We start from the raw sequence: 17,103 nt of genomic DNA, 5'->3' as shown, positions 1-17,103 counted from the left end.
GAAAAGCTATACCACAGGCCACAAATGGCATAATTAGATAATGTTTTCTGATAGTCAATCACTGAAATAAAAAAGGCATATGACAGAGTTCTATGAAATGCGTCTCGGGGCGCCTGGGTGGCTTGGTCGGTTAATCGTCCGACTTCGGCTCAGGTCATGATCTCGCAGCCCGTGAGTTTGAGCCCCGCATCGGGCTCTGTGCTGACAGATCAGAGCCTGGAGCCTGTTTCAGATTCTGTGTCTCCCTCTCTCTGTGACCCTCTCCCGTTCATGCTCTGTCTCTCTCTGTCTCAAAAATAAATAAACGTTTAAAAAAAAATTAAAAACAAATGCATCTCTATTTTTTTCTAATTTTCTTTCTCTTATTGGTGAGACTAATATTTTTCTTAATCACCCAAACCTCTTGCTTTTTTCCTATTTGAGTTGGTTTCAATCTCTTGTAACTGAAAGTGTTCTGCCTGACACAATTTGCAATATATTAAGAATATTACCTTTTTGTCTATCATAAATGTTGCAAACAGCTTCCTCAATTTATTTCTCTTTCAACATTATGCTAGCCTATGATACAAAAAAGGTGTATGTAGGTGTGCATGTATATGTGTGTTTTCATATAATGATTCAAATCATTTCTTTCATTTTTTTTTAGTGGCCTTGATTTCATGAAATGTCTGTTTAAATATTCAATTTCTATGGGGCGCCTGGGTGGCTCATCAGTTAAGCATCCGACTTCGGCTCAGGTCATGATCTCATGGTTGGTGGGTTCGAGCCTGGCGTCAGGCTCTGTGCTGACAGCTTGGAGCCTGGAGCCTGCTTCGGACTCTGTCTCCCTCTCTCTGCCCCCTGCCCTGCTCGTGCTCTGTGTCTCTCTCAAAAATAAACAAACATTATAAAAATATATTTTTAAATAAATATTCTAATTCCACTTTCCCTTATATTTCTTGGGTTTCTTTCCTTCCCATAAAACTTGGAGCTAGCTAGATAACTACTTCATTCATGTACCCATCTTACTTCTTTAGTCATAAGTCACTGCCACGTCTCAAGTTTCTGTCATTTTGGCCACATTCCTGGCACCGCAATTTATGAAAACAGACACTCTGTGGAGTATATTCTCACCCCTTAGGTCTAGAGGAGAACTATTTTCAGATGGATTCACAGCAACAATATGACCTACTGAAAGCAAAATATAAAGCCCTAACCACCCAGGTTCAAGTCCCTACTATGGGGTCCCATGTTCTGAGGTTGAAAGTTTGGGGAAGAAGAAACAATAAGGCACTAGTTTTATTTCATTAAAACAGAAGGAAGGTTCTAACACACTTTTTGTATAAATGTGTGACAACTGTTTGCAACTTTTTATTGAAGTACATTCAGACAGAAGAGTTTTTTGGCAACATGCTAATTTACAGCTTTATTCTTAAACTCAAAATTTATTTCATAAACACTCAATAGGTGTGTAATATGGGATAAACACTGTGAGGACACCATCAGGACATAACCTCTGTTCTGATGTTGAGCATCAGAACTGGGAAGGGAAGGAACAATCCAAGAGGAATTCGTTGATGAAGAGCCAAGGGAGGTCAGAGGGGCAGGATTACTTTTAGACAAGGGGAAAAAAGAATTTTTTGGAGGAAATGGTTATTTGGTCTGGGTTGTTTTCATATATATGTGTGTGTGTGTGTGTGTGTGTGTGTATATATATATATATATATTTTTTTTTTTTTTTTTTTAACTGAGCTATAATTCACAGAGCACTAGGGTGGCTCAGTCGGTTAAGCTTCTAACTCTTGATTTTCAGCTCAGGTCATGATCTCACAGTTTGTTAGTTCGAGCCCCGCGTTGGGCTCTGTGCTGACAGTGCGAAGCCTGCTTGGGATTCCCTCTCCCCCTCCCCTGTGCTCATGAGCTCTCCTCTCTCAAAGGAAATAAATACACTTTAAGATAATAATAATAAAATGAGCCATAAAAAAGTTAGGAAGGACTAATTAATTCAGTAAACTTACTTAAAATGTCAAATTCACAGAATCTAAGATAAGGAAATTAGTTCCTGCCAGCTACATGCTTATATTGAGATGTATACTGATATAGTTAAGTCTCTATATAAAAACAGAAAAAGCAATAAACAGCATTTACATTTTTTTGTGTGATTAGTGATTATGTTCACTGGAGAACCAAGATGTCATGACTAGACTGTGAGAAGGAAATAAAAGAAATTTAATTAAAAACATGAATGATCTATAGATTTAATGCAATCCCTATCAAAATACCAACAGCATTTTTCACAGACCTAGAATGAATAATCCTAACATTTGTATGAAATTCTTATAAAATAAAGAAGTTTCTACACAGTGAAGGAAACAACAAAACTAAAAGGCAACCTACTGAATTGGAGAAGATATTCGCAAATGACACATCCAATAAAGGATTAGTACCCAAAATACATAAGGAATTTATAAAACTCAACATCCAGGGGAGCTTGGGTGCCTCAGCTGGTTAAGCGTCTGACTCTTAATTTCGGCTCAGGTCATGATCTCACGGTTTGTGGGTTCAAGCCCCACATCAGGCCCCGCGCTGAAAAGTGCAAAGCCTGCTTGGGATTCTCCCTCTCCCCCTCTCTCTCTGCCCTACCCCACTCACTCTATCTCTCAAAATAAATGAATCAAGTTAAAAATTTTTATATATAAAAAAAAACCTTGGGGCACCTGGGTGACTCAGTCGGTTAAGCGTCCAACTCTTGGTGTTGGCTTGGGTCATGATCTCACACTTTGTGGGTTCAAGCCCCATACTGGGCTCTGTACTGACAGTGTGGAGCCTGCTTGGGATTTTCTCTCTCTCCCTCTCTCTCTGCCCCTCCCCCACTCACTCTGTCTCTCTCTCAAAAATAAATAAGTAAACTTAAAAAAATTTTTTTAAAAACCCTCAACACCCAAAAAATGAATACTCCAATGTAAAAATGGGCAGAAGACATGAAAAGATGTCTCCAAACAAGACATACAAATGGCCAACAGACACATGAAAAGATGCTCTATATCACTCATCAGGGAAATGCAAATCAAAACTACGGTGAGATATCACCTCGCACCTGTCAGAATGGCTAAAATCAACAACACAAGAAACAAGTGTTGGTGAGGAAGTGGAGAAAACGGAACCCTCGTATAGTGCTGGTGAGTGCAAACTGGTGCAGCCACTCTGGAAAACAGTATGAAGGTTCCTCAAAAAGTTAAAAATAGAACTACCCTATGATCCAGTAAGTACACTACAGGATATTTATCCCAAAAGTACAAAAACTAATTCAAAACCCTTATGTTTACTGGAGTGTTCAACACTCAAATTATGGAAGCAGCCCAACTGTCCATCAATAGATGGATGTATAATGAAGATGTGGTGTGTGTGTGTGTGTATACATATACATAAACTATTATTTGGCCATGAAAAAGAATAAGATCTTGCCATTTGCAACAATATGGATGGAGTCAAAAGGCATAATGCGAAGTGAAATAAATCAGTCAGAGAAAGACAAATACCATACGATTTCACTCATATGTGGAAGCTAAGAAAACAAGCAAAGGAGATAAAAAAGAGACAGAAACCAAGAAACAGACTCTTAACTCTAGAGAATAAGCTGATGGATACGGGGGGGTGGGGGGGGGCGGGGGGGGTGGAGAGATGGGCGAAACAGGTGATAGGGATTAAGGAGTATGCTTGGGATGAGCACTGGGTGTTGTATGGAAGTGATGAACGACTATATTGTACCCCTGAAACTAATATAACACTGTATGTTAACTATACTGGAATTAAAAATTTTTAATAAAAAATAAAAACATGTATGATCTATATGGAAGATTTTTGGAAATATTACTGATGGATGCTGAAGAAGATGTGTATTAACTGGAAAGTTGTAAGCCGTAATCAGACATTTAACAGACATTGCACACATCTCTGTAAATTCAAAAATCATTGACTTGTACATTTAAAATCGGTAAGTTTATGGTATATAAATTATACCTCAATAAAGCCATTTTTTAAACAGTTGTAACTAGACAAAATACAACATATAAGGTATCACTTCCCCCTAAACTAATCTGTAAGTTTAACATTTGTAATTAACAAATTCGCAACAGGATTGCTTGAGAACTGGACAACTGATGCGAAAAAATAAATAAGCAAAAATGGTCAGAAGATTTCTGAAAAAGAAGGACCGGGTCAGGTTCACCATATACTAAAGCATGTTTGCTGAGGACATGGGGAATTGGCACTGAGTGTTCATTCCCACCTAGTGTGTCTGCCTATTCTACAGAGGCTAGAAAGCCAAAAACCTGAATTTCCCAGACTCTCTTGCAACTGGGTGCTGCTAGCAGAAAGGTCTCCCCAGGTACATGTAGACACATAACAACGACTCTCTCCTCCAACCAAACACCTTGGGTCCTGCCCATGGCCCATTTAGTCTGGTTTTGGCAAGAATCCTACTGAGTCAGCTTACTAAAAACCCCTCTCCTCAGTATCTGATCACCCTGATAATCTGATCAAATTTCCTTATCCCCCAGCCTCTGTAATTTGCCATGCTGGTCTGCTTTCAGCAAGAATCCTGTTGAGTTGTCTAGAGTTGTCTAGCAAGAATCTCCCCAGCTTTGATGTTTCCTCTCAGTAATTTTCCATCCACTGACCCCCCACCTGCTCCTTGGTGACAATGCTCCACCTGTCCTTGCTGGAGAGGTAGTTGAGTCTGACCTCTTGCCTACTGCAAAACTCCTCTTGGGTAAAGTCTTCCTTACCATCTTTAACAAGTGTCCGAATACCTTTCTCATCAGCACAGTAAAACTGAAAAAACAAGTCTCAGAAGTAGGCATACTGCATGAATCTATTCTATAAAGCTTATTAGCATGAAAATTAAACAACAGATCAATTAGTGACACAAATCTATGTGGACATCTATAAAGAAACACAAAGGAATGATCAACCATTCAGCAGAAAGGCTAGTTCTGAGATCAGAGGAAAGAACATGCCATCAGGATGGGACACATAGTGCTCTTTCGAAAGTAAGCTAAAATTCAGTGTCTTAAATCGAGTGATGAGTACATAAGTACTTGTACCATTGTTTGGTATTTTGTAAATACTGTTTTATACCTATTCGCTATTTAGTAAGAGATAATTCTATAAAGAATGAAAAACTCCAAATTATTATTAATGAAAAAGGCAAGATGGGGCACCTGGGTGGCTCAGTGGGTCTGACTCTTGGTTTTGGCTCACGTCATGATCTCATGGTTTGTGGGTTCGAGCCCCACACTGGGCTCTGTGCTAACAGTGTGGAGCCTGCTTAGGATTCTCTCTCTCTCTCTCTCTCTCTCTCTCTCTCTCTCTCTGCCCCTCCTTCTCTCTCTTAAAATAAATAAACTTAAATAAAAAAAGAAAAAGCAAGATGGATCTTCACTGTCCATAAAACTTCTCTGAAAGGTTTGAATTTTTTCAAAATAAAGATTTGGAGAAAAAACAAGATCTTCACACTAAATCCATGCTGCATGGTAAATCACATCCTGATTTCAAACACATTAAAATGCAAACAACAGCCAACAACAAAATGCGTCATCAGAGAAGTTACAGGTAAGAAAAGAACACAAAAGGAAGAACACTGGATGCTTGAGCTTAGTTCCTACTCAGCCTCTGGCCAAGCTGGGACCTGAAATGAATCCAGGGAACCTATAGGCTTCACGTATCCAATTTTAAAAAGACACCTGGCAAAGTTCTTTATTATTGTAGGCAAAGGGGAGAAATGCGCACCCAGCAAAGTAGTTTGGTTAAGAGGAACATCCAGGTACGCAGGTGAATGACTCTACCAGAAGTCTTCCACTCGCCTTTCACCATCCAGTCCGTTCTCTGCCCCAGAAGGCAGACGTGCATGGTTCATCAACAGCCTCCCTTACCCTCTGGCTTTTGTGGAGTTCAGTCAACGAGAAGCCTAGACAGGAGATCAGAGGGAAGGTGATGTTGCCTTGGGTTGGCCGTGGGCCTAGACCTGAGGTCACTGTTCCTAATGAGGAGGTTAACCCTGTAGGAGTCTCTCATTCCCAACTCCAGTAACCACAGCCTCCTACCTACCCCTCCTTCAGGTTTAGGGATAACAATAGCTGGCCTTGATTTTCCACGTCCCTTCATTATCCCTAGTGGTCTTCTTACAACTACATCATTACAAAAGGTCTTCTTGAAAATATTCGTTGGAAGTAGCCTTGAAAAAAAAAAAAAAGGAAAAAAAAGCAAAAAAAAGCAAAAAAAGCAAGGGGCGGACTCAATTGGTTAAGCGTCCAACTCTCGATTTTGGCTCAGGTTGTGATCTCATAGTTCGTGGGATCAAGCCCCACGTCCCCATGCTTGGGATTCTTTCTCCCTCTCTCTCTGCCCCTCCCCCACTCACGCAGCCTCTCCCTCTCTCAAAAACAAATAATAAACACTAAAAAAATAAGCGAGATATAGTCAAAGCATAGAATATGCAACCCTTTGAGTCATGTGATGTAAAAGATAAATACATAGATAAGAGACTGGGAAGGTGGATAGATGAAAATAAAGGGCTAGGATGGTTCCTATGGGCCGGCTTCCCCTGCTGTTGCACATGCAGGTCTATTTCCTCAAGACTGTTGGGATCTTTATGCACAAGTGGACAAGCTGTGTAGACTGACTGCCAAGCCTGTATTGGGGTATGTGAACAGACAGCAGGTAGGCAGCCTGGGGCCCTTTCCAAATGACAGGGCAAGGAGAGCTCTACACTGTGGTGCCAAGAGCCATATGGAAAGCCCTAGTTGATTGTTCTTTTTTTTTCCATTTCTTAGTTTTTTTTAATCAAAACTTTCAAACACCCAGAAAAGTATAGTGAATCCCCATCACTCCTTTTGCTTGTATTGTTTCATCTCTGATCACTCCGTTTCTGTCCATTCTACCATTGGCGGGAATCTGGACTGTTTCCAATTTTTGGCTATTATAAATAAAGCCACTATGACCATTTTTATAAATGGCTTATGATGGACACAAGCATTATTTTCTGCAAGGTACAGATCTAAGAATGGAACTATAGGGTCACAGAGTAGATAGATGTATGTTCAGCTTTAGTTTTCCCCAAGTGGTTGTATGATTTACACTCCCAGAAATATTCTGGGAGCTCCAATAGTCCCACATCCTGATGGACAGGTGGTATTATCAGTTCTGTTAATGTTGGCCATTTTGGAGGGGTGCAGTGATTCACTGCTGTGCTTGTAACTGGCATTTCCTTTACAACTGATAAAGCAGAGAGTATTTTCATATGCTTATTGGTCATATGGATATCCTCTTTCGTGAAGTACCCGTTTTCCCCTGACTGATTACACTCAGGACATTTATCAAAACGCTCATCCTTTCTCCAGTAAGTGCAGTGGTGTCTTTATCCTAAATCAGATGGCCATATGTGGTAACCATCCATTCTTGATTAGTTTTATGGCCATTTCCTTCCTTAGGCCAGGTGTGTCCATTTGGTAAATAAAACTAAGTTTGACTAGAAAGACCAATCTGCTGCAAAATTAATCAGAAATTAATTTGAATGATCTGTTGTTTGACACTCTGCACAGTCCTGACACTTCCAGTCACAGTTCTTTGCCAATCCACTAAAATTTCACAAATAAAATGAAATGCTACAAAGCCTACTTCTACCCAAAATAAGTTATAAGTGTCTAATATAGTGTGCTACACATACATGCTTTTCAATCATTATCCTTCAGTCCTCTAAATCAATAGATTATAATCATTCTGAAATTATTTTAGACTTATAGGAAAGTTACAAGAACGGTAGAAAGTTCAGGGCTCCTGGGTGGCTTAGTCAGTTAAGCATCCGACTTTGACTCAGGTCATCATCTCACAATCTGTGGGTTCAAGGCCCGCACTGGGTTCTGTGCTAATGGCTCAGAGCCTGGAGCCTGCTTTGGATTCTGTGTCTCCCTCTTTCTCTGCCCCTCCTCTGCTCTCTCTCTCAAAAATAAACAAACTTTAAGAAAAAAAAAATTTTTTAAAAACAAAACAGTAGAGTTCAAATATACCCTTCATCTTGCTTCCCCTAATAGTAACCATTTATCATCAAAAACAGAGTAATGATCAAAACCAGGAAATTGACACTCCTATAATGCTATAATAAACTACAAAACTTATGTGAATTTCACTTGTTTCCCCTATTACTGTCCTTTTTCTGTTCCAGAATCCCATACTACATTTAGCCGTATCTCCTTTGTTTCCTCTGATCAATGACAGTTCCTTACTCATTCTTAGTAGAGACAATTGAGGGGATGGGCGTGTCACATAAGAAATATACATTCATAAATTATAAATATGTATTATCACTAATACTTTTACATTATATAAAATATATATAAAAATACAAATGTTAAAGGGCCAGATTTTTTTTTTTTAAGAGAAATCCTCATGTTTTCTTTCTTTATCCCAGTGGATTCTCCCATATGCCTCATTTTGATTTAAATAATACATCTTCTACCAGATCATTTTAGGAAAATATCATAAGGAAAAGTGAAACATTATTCCTGCTTTGTCCTTCTGGATAAAATCTTCATATGGCCACCACCATTCCAAAAAGGTATCAACTTAAAATTGCTATATTCCATAATTTTGAAGCACAATTTAAAGCAATTGATTATACCCATTTCCAGGACTATTTGTGAGTTAAATATACAAAGGCTTGTCAAACGCAGTGAACTTTTACTTACAAACTTATTTTCAAAAGGAGATCAAAACATGTGAAAAGGAAATGTAAGAGGAAAGAAGTTAAAAAAAGATTCACTCAAGTGAATATCCACTCTTCTCTACCTTTTTTATAACCATGAGATTTAAATGACTGATAGTCCTAAACGTAATTACAAACTCTTCATTCATTTTTTTCAAATATATGAAATATGAGCGAGACCTCAAATGCACTGGAACTAATATCCAGGACATTAGAGAACAATTACTATTTTAAAGTCTTAAGTACCAGCAAGCCTTTGAAGACAGCTAAATTAAGCCTATATGGTCAGAAACTCATTACCCAGCTTAGTCTCGAGCAATTAGAACAAGGCATATAGTGTTACTGTTTAATTCAGAGAGAACAATAGCCATATCATTTAACACTTCTTTTTGTAACCTCAATTACCTTAGAAAAGGAAATCCCGCTACTGGCAATGGTAAAAGATCATTTGTTTTTAAATGTCAATCAAACATTGTATTTATAGCTTACATAGTCTTTTAGCTCAGGGGAAGGAAGGCAGAGATATTAATTTAATATTAATGGAACTCATTAGCCTTTCTGGGAGAATCCATAAGAGTAACAGGGTTTTTCAAAATAGAGAGAAGGAGCAGGTCTCAGTCTGAGAAGGTTCCAAACCCCAGGAGAATATAATGTTCTGACATTTACTGTTGGGGCTTCTACAGGGCTCAATTCAGGACCACTTTACTTTTCTCTTTACTATGTCCTTAACATAAATACCATTTTTAGGCTGATGTCCTCAAATTTGTATCAGCCCAGACATCTGAGTTCTGGGTTATAGGGTCACATAACCAACCACCTTTTTAATCTCTGCACTTTAAGACAGCTCGTGTCTCAACTGTAATATACCTAAATAAGAATGGCTAGTAAAGCAGCAAAATATACTGAGCACTTATTATGGGCCAGACCCCATTCTAAGCATTTTTCATGCACTAATTGATTTAATCACTGCAATGATCCCGTGAGGCAACTATGATCACCACTCTTTCAGAAGGAAGAATGGAAGACACAGAAAGGTAGTAACTAGCCCATGCTAACATTTAATACACGGCACGGTCAGCCTTCTGCTTCAGAGCCTAGACTCTTAATGACCCTGGTGAGTCACTTAAAGCAAAGTCAAGTCCCCTCCCCCAGGTGAGTCACTTAAAGCAAAGTCAAGTCCTCTCCCCCCCAGGTGTGTTCTTATCTCCTGACCCCAGACTCTCTCTCACCCCAGTGAAGATCAGCTCTTTTACTCAAGGTGAAAAGCAGGGATCATCTTTGATTCCTCACTTTCCTTCTTCATTCATACCAGCAAGTTCTCTCAATCCTACCTCCAAACCCACCCTCTTCCTCATCCTCAGTACAGTCTGGATCACAGGGAACCGCCCCCACTCCCCTCGCCCCACTGCAAACCAATCTCCTAAATGCACCCTCCACTCAGTGACAAAAGGGATCTCCGTAAAACACACATCAGCACATAACTGCTGAATTACTAAAAACCACTGAAAAGCATTTTTATCACTCTGAGAACAGAACCCACAAGCCTCAACGTCTTCCGAATGTTCCCGGTCTATCCCTAAAACTGCATCTTGAGTCACTGTCTCCCCACCTTACTCATTGTGCCCCAGCATTTTTTTTTAATGCATTTAAAGTTCTCCAAAGCCAAAGAGAACTAAATTTGCATGATCTTTTGTTTGGGATTATGCACAGCACTGCCCCTTTCAGTTAGTGTGGACACAGTGTGACTGTAATTATAAAAGATGCCCATGAGCTTAGAACTGGGGTGCCTAGCCTCCTTCTGGCCTATCCCACACCCACATCCCTGTGTATGTTTCTATTTATTGGAGAAAGGCCTAAGTCCACTAAATAATGAGCAACACAGTTTCTGGAATGGAAAATGATCATCTCCTAGAAGACAGGGAAATACAGAAAGTAATAGAAGATACAGTGAGGTACGCATGACCCTTTTGACCTTATTTCCTGCCATTTACTCCCCATCCTCTAAAAAAGGCCAAAAGGCCCAGGGTAGAAAGACCAGGGCAAAGCATTAATTTAAAAAACGAGAAAGTTAATGTAAAGAAGAAAAAAAAGAAAAAAACAAGAGACTTTATTTAGACTCTTACACCTAGAACAGAGGCAGAGCACATGTAGCACATAAATATTTGTTGATCTGATTTGTAACGATGGAAAGAAAGTGAAGTATCAGTTCAAATGGCCCACGAATCAATATTTGTAATTTAACAGGAAGAACTGGAAGCAGGATTCCCTGCCCTTGAAAGTACCAAAATATCTACAACTGCTATCTGATGTACTTACTGGCATCATCCATGAACTCAAAGTCACCTCCTAGCTCAGAACTTGAAAAGTGATACTGGTCTGGGTCAGCCAGGGCGCTCAACAGAATCAGCAGTACCACAGCGTTGATAATCTGCAATAAGAAAGAAAAAAATTTAAGTGCCCCAAGGATATGGTCCTTATAATAGGAACTTAAACTGACCATATGGAATTCAACTTCAACAGAGGCTCACAATATTGAAACAAACAACAGGTAGCCCCCCTGCGGGAGCAGGCTAACATTCCCAAGCCAGAAGCACCACCAGTCCATAGCCAAGGGCTCATGGCTTGGGCGTAGCAAACGGCCAGATTTCACCCCTTGCCCACCTTGGGGCTGGCATCCTAGAACAGTGAGCAACACACACAATCATACACAGCAGCCCTGATGCCCGGGGTTGGAAAAACACAAACTCTCCAGTTAGCCAAGTGCACCGTGATAAGCAACCACAGGTCTTTCTAGGTGATCAAACATTTTCACAGGGTCAGACGATCTGAGCTTTGAGACCATGTAGGGAACAGAGAGAATGAATGCAAAGTCACAGTGGGAGAGGCATGATGGTTCCTCCTGTTGTAGCTCAGGTGAGCCCCTTTCCACCCCAGGCCCATATCTCTGCCTTCTGGATGCTGCAGAATACATAGCCCTCAGGTACTCCAAACTTAGCTTGTCTAAATGGAAATCACCATCTCCCATCTCTGCTCCTCTTTTTATGTTCTCGATCTTTAAAAACAGCATCACCATTAATAATTAAAGGGGAAAACATTCAGGCACTTTGCTAACTTCTTTATGTGGAGTCTCTCTCTTAAGCTGTCCAATAACCCTAGTGAAATAGGCGCTAAATTATCTCCATGTTATCGATGAGAAAACCGAGGCCTGTGAGTTAAGAACATTACTGAAGATCAGGCAGCTAACAACCTGCAGAAATGAGACCTGAATCCAGGAATTTTAATTCCAAAATGGAATCTCTTAGCCTCCTGTTTATATTTGAAACCTGATTATCTTTGAGCTTACCATCTACCTTACCCCCACATCTGACCAACTGGGAAATTCTGACCATTCTACTTGTACATCTGCACTTCCTTTATTCTTCCTGGCCATCCTTGCTGCATGCGACACACGTGTACCAACTGTGGTGAGGCTAGAGGGGCAGGTGTGCTAAGAGCTTGGGTGAGGCTTGAGATGAGACTGGGTTGTTATCTCCTTTTTGTGTGTATTACTCTTGTCCAAATGGGGAGGGAAAAAAATGAACAACCATGAAGATTACATAAAGGAAATTCTTTTACTAACAACAGTAAATAAAAGCATATCCTACTATAAAAGTCGTATTTGGAATACCTATTTACAGAAGAGGTTCAAAGTGAGGGTTAGGTTGTCTGCTCTATAAAACATCCACTCCAGAATCCATTTTTCTTTCTTTCTTTCTTTCTTTCTTTCTTTCTTTCTTTCTTTCTTTCTTTTTCTTTCTTTCTTTCTTACTTATTTTTATTTATTTATGAGAGACAGAGTATGAGCAAGGGAGGGGCTGAGAGAGAGGGAGACTGAATCCACGAAGCAGGCTCCAGTCTCTAAGCTGCCAGCACAGAGCCCGACACGGGGCTCAAACCTGTGAACCATGAGATCATGACCTGAGCCGAAGTTGAATACTTAACCTACTGAGCCACCCAGGTGCCCCCAGAATTCATTTTTCAATGGCAATCCCAAGGTGGTTGTTTTAGGATTATTGTAGGATTTGGAATAATTCTTTTTCTTCCTCTTTGTTCCAAATCATCTCATATGGTCTGATTGTTTTTTGACAAGCACATGGTTAAAAAAATTTTTAAGGCACAAAAGGGTATATAGTGAAAAGTCACTCTCAGTCCTATTGCTATCCAATTATCCTCCCCACAGTGGTTATTAGAACCACTTATTTCTCTTCAAAGATCCAAGAAACTTCTTAGCACATTTTAAGGAGAGTGTGTTTAGCCAAACTCTATTTGAACAAAGCTTTTCAGAACACATCTAAAGCTTAAAGGAAGGTATGAGTTTGTCCCACAACTGGCATGTGATGTTTGGCAAGGATGTTCCTTGATAAACTGTCAAGTTTTGCTGGCATTTCGTTCCCTCTATACTCTTGTCTTTGAAAAAGGCAGCCCAAAGATTATGGGCTGAAGTAAGATCAGATGAAACAACCTAAGAATGTAGTTTGAAAAAGCAAAGCACCACACGAAGACAGCATAGTCACTGTTACCGCAATGGGTCGGTTTTAAGGTTGAAAAGGGAACTCTGAGATTCATGGGCAAAGCTTTAACCTAATGGTAGAGTAGGGAGGGTAAGAGCAGATGATGGCAGAGTGAGAGGCAGTGCAGTGTCTGGTTAAGGTAATGCAGGCCACGTTTAGAGATTCCATGGGGCTTGTGTTAAGAGAGTTTGGATTTTATTCTAAGCATAACAAGAAGCCCATGAAGAATATTAAGAAAGGGAAGACAGTGACCTGGCTGGGGTTCAAATAAGTAAATCATGTAAAACATCTAGAAGGGTGACTGGCATACAATGGCCACTCATGTTAGTTCACTTACCTCTTCGCACCTCCATGGGACCCACATAAAAGCTCCTGGCTAGCATGGAATATTGCCTGGCTGCCAGATCTGAACCAGTGCTACGCCGTGGCTTCCCTGTCCTTATAGTTCCGACGCATCTGTCAATTCTCTGGGTTTTTTTTTTCTGATTTCAGATTTTATTACAAAATTCATACTAATCAAAACAGTGCAGCACTGGCATAAAACAGACACATGGACCAATGGAACAGAATTGAGAGCCCAGAAAAGACTCATGCATATATGGTCAACTGATGCTTGCCAAGGGAGCTAAGAATACTCAGTGGAGAAAACAACTGTCAGCTCTTAATCAGCTTGTTATTATCCCCATGCCTAGTTTACTTATCACAATACATTTACTAACTGCAGCAACAGGTAGGCACTGTGCTAAGTGCTTAGCAAGGATTCTCCAGGACTCCGAATACAGGGCTAAGTAAGTCGTGTGCCCAAATAACACAAAGCATACAGCAGTAAGCAGGCCAAGAGTTCAGAGAAAGACTAATGGAAGTTTGGAGAAAGGTATTACTGAAACTTGAGGCTGAGACTGAGGTCATGGGGAGGTACAGCAGAGATGGGAACACTTGGACAGGGGCTGGAAAGATGGGAAGATTTTGGAAACTGAGCGGTGTGGAAAAGAACACGTTCAAGTCTGAGTAGGGCCACTGGGATGGGGCCTGTACTGAATATAGCAAGTAGTTAGATGTGACTGAACACAGCACACGAAGGGTAAGTATAAGGGAATGAGAAGAGAAATGCAGGTTGGGGCCGGATGGTGAAGAGTCCTCAGGGGCAGGACAGGAAGCTGGGGCTTCAAGCTAATAGCTAATGAATAGCTCATAAGCTGGGATGAGACATGATTAGAGCCATGTCATCAGGAAGATCAAGCTGGAAGAGGCAGGGAGGCTAGGCAGGAGGCAGGCTCCGGATCTGGACAGCAGTGCAAAGGTCTGCTGAGGGGAAACCAGGGTTTTCTCCACTTCCCTCTAATTCTCAAGACAGCGCTGAGACTCTGGTCTTACACTTTACTTTCAGAGGTTATGGGACCTTTCCTCAGGTCCTAGAGTGGAAGAGCCATGGTTGGAACCACAAGGCCTTGCCACATGGAGGCAGCATCATCACTAGAGACAGGAAGTGACTAAATGCAAAGACAAAGGGACACAAACCAGATCGGAGATTTCAAGGCTGGGTGACGGGATGTATCTTGTTATTACCAGAAATAAGAGGGGAGATCACAGAGGGACTAAGATGAGGCTGATTTTAGAGACGTTGAACTGGAAAGAATTTCCAGGATGTCCAAAGAATCACGTTGTTAGCTTGTCCATCTGCCCCTCTCTTTTTATTCTACCTTTGGTGTTCAGGCCTGCCCTCAGTTTTGTTCTGACCGCCTGATGCCTAGTCTTACTGGTGCTCCTGCTCGCTCCGGCTCACGTCATTCCTGACAGCTGAGTTCTGGCTCCTGGTTCAGTGTTCTTCTTGCTCCACGGCAGGCCCTGGGGCCGATTCCTGGCTGTGCCTGCGGCTCTCTGCACACTGTCATCATCTCCTCTGTACCGCCAGCCCTGTGGCTCTTCTCTCTGTTCCCCAGCCACAGACCACAGTCCTGGGGCCGAATGCCCTGCCAGCTGCCCTAGTTCTTCACGAGACAGTCCAGGGAGAAGGGACACAGATAAAACAAAAATGTGATGGGAAGGTCATTATGACCAGTCACCGTTGTGTTCTTTTCATTACATGGTGAAATTTTCATAACAAAAACGTGTGATGACACATATTTACTGTGTCCTAAAACCTCAACTGCTGACAGGAATGTGGCATGCCGTGGGTGGTATATATAGTGAATAGAGTAGGGTGACAGGGTGATCCGTGAGGACCGAGGTCTGTGCAAAGGGGCCGGGGAAGGACTAGCCATGGTAGTTACTACACAGAATCAGCTGGAAAAGGCCGAATTAAGTCAAAGCCCTAAGAACACCTGATAAGAAGGACTTCCTCTAAGAGAGAAAATGGAAGTTATCCAATCGTCAGTTCTGACCAAGAATGAAATGTCACCAGAAATGAGAACCAAGAAGATGATAGGACTTTCCAGGAGCAGATGATGCAATGACCACAGCTGAGCTAAATGTAAAAGAAAGAGTGGGCATATTTGTGATCTTGTTCAGCTAATGCTCACCTCCTTTGGACTTCGTCTGTTTTGGTAGGTCATATACAAACTGTTCCTATTCTATTGACAAAGTGTTCCTGGGGTATCACACATTTTTTTCCTTGTTCTTGACAATGATTACTTCCATATGTTAATAAACTCAACTTCTGTCCAATTACTTAAGTAGTCAGGCCCTTGTATATTCTCCAGGGATCCAAAGTGCTTCTACCCTTAAATCATTTTTCAGATCCTAAGTGAACAGTGATATCTGTAGTTTGAATCACTGAAAATGTTAAATGTAATTATCAGCTCATTTTTTAAAAGCATCGATAAAAGCACCTTAATAACACCCCAGCCCACTGAGGTAATAATAATTACACAACCGCCAAAAATTTGCACAAAAAGGGGCGCTTGGGTGGCTCCGTCAGTTGAGCGACCGACTTCGGCTCAGGTCATGATCTCACAGCTCATGGGTTCGAGCCCCGCGTCAGGCTCTGTGCTGACAGCTCGGAGCCTGGAGCCTGCTTCAGATTCTGTGTCTCCCTCTCTCTCTGCCCCTCCCCTACTTGTGCTCTATCTATCTCTCTCTGTCTCTCAAAAATAAATAAATGTAAAAAAATTAAAAAAAAAATTTGCACAAAAGTGGTGTCCAAAAATGACTGTTGTGCAGATTTATCTATAATGAAAACTTGAAACAGAAGTAGGAGAAGGGCGGAGCACCTGGGTGGCTCCGTGGGTCAAGCGTCCAACTTCAGCTCAGGTCACGATCTCATGATTCATGAGGTCAAGCCCTGCATCGGGCTCCATGCTGACAGCTCGGGGCCTGAAGCCTGCTTTGGATTCTGTGCCTCCCTCTCTCTGCTCCTCCCCTGCTTGCACTCTGTCTCTCTCTGTCTCTTTCTCTCTCTCTCAAAAATAAAGAAACATTAAAAAAATAAAAAAATAAAAAAAAGAAATAGGAGAAGGGCTTAATATTACTACAAAATAACAGAATCCTAAGGATAAAAACCCATATTTTGAAAAAAGTTAACAATAAGAAATGTTCATAGTATGTTAAATGAAAACTACAGTATAAAAATGTTACAGGATTCCAATTCTATTATTTATATGTGTGATATGTTCACAAGTATAAATCACAGACCAAGAACGCAAAAGTGTACAATGTTACTTACATACAAACCAAGTAGTAGGTTTGTAGATGACGTGTACCTTTAATTTTCATTCTACCTTTTTTCATATCTTCCAGAGTGTCTAACATCCGCATATACTGCTTTTAGAGTTAGAGACAATTATTTAGAACTTCAAAAATATTTTTAATATAAAC

General features: G+C 40.8%; 1 protein-coding gene across 1 annotated transcript in view; it reads right to left on the bottom strand.

Annotated features, from left to right (window-relative positions):
• LAPTM4B (lysosomal protein transmembrane 4 beta) overlaps positions 1-17,103 on the bottom strand; it is a 77,347-nt gene that overhangs the window by 35,992 nt on the left and 24,252 nt on the right. The window contains exon 2 of the mRNA XM_060610993.3: positions 11,057-11,168. Within this exon, the coding sequence (XP_060466976.3) occupies positions 11,057-11,168 (112 nt within the window). The remainder of the gene's footprint in view (positions 1-11,056; positions 11,169-17,103) is intronic.

Source organism: Panthera onca, chromosome F2 (assembly GCF_046562875.1).
Source record: "Panthera onca isolate mPanOnc1 chromosome F2, mPanOnc1 haplotype 2, whole genome shotgun sequence".
Lineage (NCBI taxonomy): Eukaryota > Metazoa > Chordata > Mammalia > Carnivora > Felidae > Panthera > Panthera onca.
This window is presented reverse-complemented; position numbering and strand designations above follow the sequence as displayed.